This window comes from Pundamilia nyererei, unplaced genomic scaffold, assembly GCF_000239375.1.
Source record: "Pundamilia nyererei isolate P.nyererei 1_Seehausen unplaced genomic scaffold, PunNye1.0 scaffold00310, whole genome shotgun sequence".
In the NCBI taxonomy this organism is placed as follows: Eukaryota; Metazoa; Chordata; class Actinopteri; order Cichliformes; family Cichlidae; genus Pundamilia; species Pundamilia nyererei.
Genome location: NW_005187711.1, coordinates 137,910 through 141,430, shown reverse-complemented (window position 1 = coordinate 141,430; position 3,521 = coordinate 137,910). Strand labels below are relative to the sequence as shown.

Here is a 3,521-nt window from a genome sequence, read left to right as displayed (position 1 = left end):
TCGCTCTCTGACGGGTTGCTTTACGTCTTTTTGGCCTCTCGTTTAGTCAGATTTGTTCTTGCTGCTTGTTCATCGCAAATACAAGTTTTGAACAGCAGCTGGGTGGAGCTTTGCTGCTCACATACAGAGCTACATACCTCAGATGGACATATTAAAGATATCCCCTTTCAGTGACATCATAAAGATCCAAAGAATGGTCTGAGTGTTCAGAGCAGACAGAAGCCTGAGCCTTTGGCTCTCAATGACACTGACCTCGTTATTTGACCTTTCGGAATGAATGTTTAACGAGTAACAGTGCATAGATGTGCATGACAGAAAATAAGAAAAGCATACTAAGTACTTATGTAGATATATTGCAAGGCTGGGATGAAATATCATGAAATGTAGAAATTTGTTCGGTTATGCAGTTAGTGAAAAATCCATAATGCTTGCATATTACTAGATACCCCCAGAGTTGCTTTACCTCAAACATTTGACTGCACTAGCTGTGTTCAGGGTTCAAGACCATAACATTTCTATGATCTTAACATCTTCTGTAATGGAGTGTTGGCTTGCTTAAGTCAACACTCAGGCTGTCTCGCCACAGTCCCCTTTAGTGGTTGTTTTCTTGTTCTGTGAGGCTGTCACTCCTAAATATTGAAAGGCTAAAAAAACAGCAATTGCCATTGTTTGCTATCACACCAAATGGAACTGCAGTACAAATGACAATCCTTGGCTCAAGATCGAATCCTTAAACCTCACGTAACAGCAAACACTGTTAGAATTTAATGGCAGTACTTTTGCCAAGGTGAGCTTCTTTTGCTTGTCCTTAGTATGAGGCCTGATTTGGTTAGTCACACAGCACAGGCCGCGTCACACTTAATATGGTATTGTCTGAGATAGTCCCTGAGCTGAGGTGGCAGCGGCAGGCTGTCTATGCCTCGGTAGGTGGTGCAGCTGCAGATCACTGCCCTGCACAAGTGCTGGAGGGAGAAAGGGAAGTTCCTTGGCAGAGGTCTGGAAAGGAGTGGCTCAAAGAAGAGGCAGGTGGCTGGGTCGCTGTAGTGCCTGAGCAGTCCCGTCACACTTGGATCACGGTACATACACGGGTCACGCACATCAAAGCTGAAACGCTTGCCGTTTTGTTCAATACGTGCATGTAGGGAACGGCTGTAGCGCCGAAAGCTCACTGAGAAGAGAAATTCGTCCTGGGCAGAGTCCCGGAGCAGAAACGTGCCCTCGGGCTGGCCCTCCAGCAGCTCCTCTGCCTCAAAGCGATTCAGCACGCCCCAGTAGCATGGGTTGTTGTTGATCTGTAGGAGATCTGGAACCAGGATGTAGTCCGTGTGTCCACACCTACCTTCTTCATGCCCATGAGCACAAGAAGGGTCCCAGTCCTCCAGACTGGTGCATCCAGGCCCAGGGGAGCAGCATATGTCCTCCCACGAGATGGGGGTTTGTGGTGGAGAGGTAGTGGATGAGACACTAGGTTTGAGGGGAGCCTCCATGTCCTTGAGGGCACTTGGGTGGGTAGCATGATTTTTAATAAGGTGCCAACATCGAGCTAGTTCAGACTTTGGTGAAAATGGGCACTTATCCTGCATGAGCTCTGACACATGGATCCTGCGTTTGGACCAGAAGAGCACCGAAAAGGGTCGCGAGGAGCCCGATGAATGATGGTGGTGATGGTGGTGGTGATGGTGAGAGCGCAGAGGGAAGCACTGGCCAACAGCATCCTGAAACTTCTGCCGCAGAGAGCGCCGTGACAAGGCCTTCCGACACATCACATCGATATCTCCAGACGTCAGCGTGTCCCCTAGAGCGCTGCAGCTACATTTCCTCTCTCTGCGCCTCCTCGAACAGGATGATGACCCTACACCCAACTCCTCCGTCCCGTCCATCTCCATGCCTCCAGGGCTTGACCCATTGCGAGAGCTCCGGGAGCGTTTCTTCCCCTTCCAAATGTAACTGTCTGCGCTCCAGCTGCGGAAGCCACTTTTGGGCCGAGTGTCTGAGCCCCGGGGCTTCTTCTCTGACATGCCTGCTTCCACCTCTCAATCTGTGACGAATGCAAAAACAGAATACTCTGTGACAACTGTACTATGTCTTAGGTTTGAAATATGCCAGAATATGAGTATGAGCATTTAAAAGGTGTCTTTGTTTATCTAAAAAAAGTTTCTTATGATATAGGGGTGAATAAGTTAATGGGCTATGAGATGTAAATGTAAAGCTCTATTATCTAACTGGCACCATTAGAAGTGCTTTGTGACTAACACAGAACCCTTCGAGAACTTTCTGTAATCTAGGCTGCTGTGGACTCCCACTGCTTGTTCCTATACTGATCATCATCTCCAGTGGCAATAAATCTAATTAAGGCTTCAGAAACATCCTGCAGACAAGAGTGGACTTGTTCACACAAAGCTGAAGACTTTTCAAGCTTCATTTAGAAATAATTCAAGAGCAAAGTCACTTTGAGACGTGTTAGTTTAATACCTAACATTTCTATTTGCATCAGTTTGCAAACATCATCACTGACAATCCGACTATGATCTAATTAAAGGCAACAGATTGTATACAGCAGGAGATTTAACATCAGACTGGTAATCGCTCTTTGTTGCTATTACCTCTTTGAAGATTAATGCATGAGATTATCTTACCTTCCTAACAGTGTCAGAAATAGAGCTCCACATCCATGTTATGACCACTTGTCCACTGCACACTGGTGTCCATGCACGAGACCAGCCTGCAGCCTTTCTTTACCTCTAACAACCGACAGACTGCTCTGCTTCCTATATAATTATGATGCCAAGTCCCTGAGGGGGCAGCAGTTTCCTCTCCGCCCTGGACGGGTCTGAATGAATAAGAAGAGGTAGAGTGGGGTCGAGCCAGCAGAATGGTTGGGGGTAGCGCGGCAAGGAGAGGGCGGTCTCAGATTCAGACTGAAACATCCTCCTTTCTGTCTTACATCCCTTCTTACATGTCCATTGATAAATTCCATCTCCCAAAAAGATCAAAGATAACCACAGCAGTGAGAATTTTTTTGGTCCATACACAAAAGATATATATTATCCGTGCTCATAATTTTTTCTTTATGTTGCTTTGAGTTGCTTTAACCTGACCAGGACCACAGCTTAACCTAAAAGATCAAAGTGCATTTCATGAAAAGCTTTAAGTCTGTCTGTGGAGGAGGTTATGCCTCAGATTTACAGGCAGTCTGTATGCCTGATTAATGATTCAGCTCTGTGGAGGAAACAAGGAAGCATTTTAAAAAGCTTTACTTATTGATTGACTAACCTTTGAGTTTCCCAGTTAAAACTTCCAGAAAGTGCTGCTGATAGGACTCATCTGTCAGCATGATGTCATGTGTACAGTGTGCGAGTAGGAACATGCCTCTGGCTCTGCATGACATTTTGGAAGATCTATAATTCATGAAACAAATAGACTACATCTATCAAACAAATAATATTACTCCCAGTGGTTTAATGTGTGTGTGTGTGTGTGTGTGTGTGTGTGTGTGTGTGTGTGTGTGTGTGTGTGTGTGT

General features: G+C 45.8%; 1 protein-coding gene across 1 annotated transcript; it reads right to left on the bottom strand.

Moving 5' to 3' along the window:
- Positions 1 to 833: 833 nt before the first annotated feature.
- On the bottom strand, positions 834 to 2,018 carry socs4 (suppressor of cytokine signaling 4). Its single transcript, XM_005751418.1, has one exon. The coding sequence runs from the start codon at positions 2,016 to 2,018 to the stop codon at positions 834 to 836; it is 1,185 nt and encodes a 394-aa protein (XP_005751475.1).
- Positions 2,019 to 3,521: the final 1,503 nt, after the last annotated feature.

What these genes read in the sequence shown, in the direction of transcription:
- socs4 (XM_005751418.1), bottom strand. Translation starts at nt 2,018, where the DNA reads ATGTCAGAGAAGAAGCCCCGGGGCTCAGACACTCGGCCCAAAAGTGGC.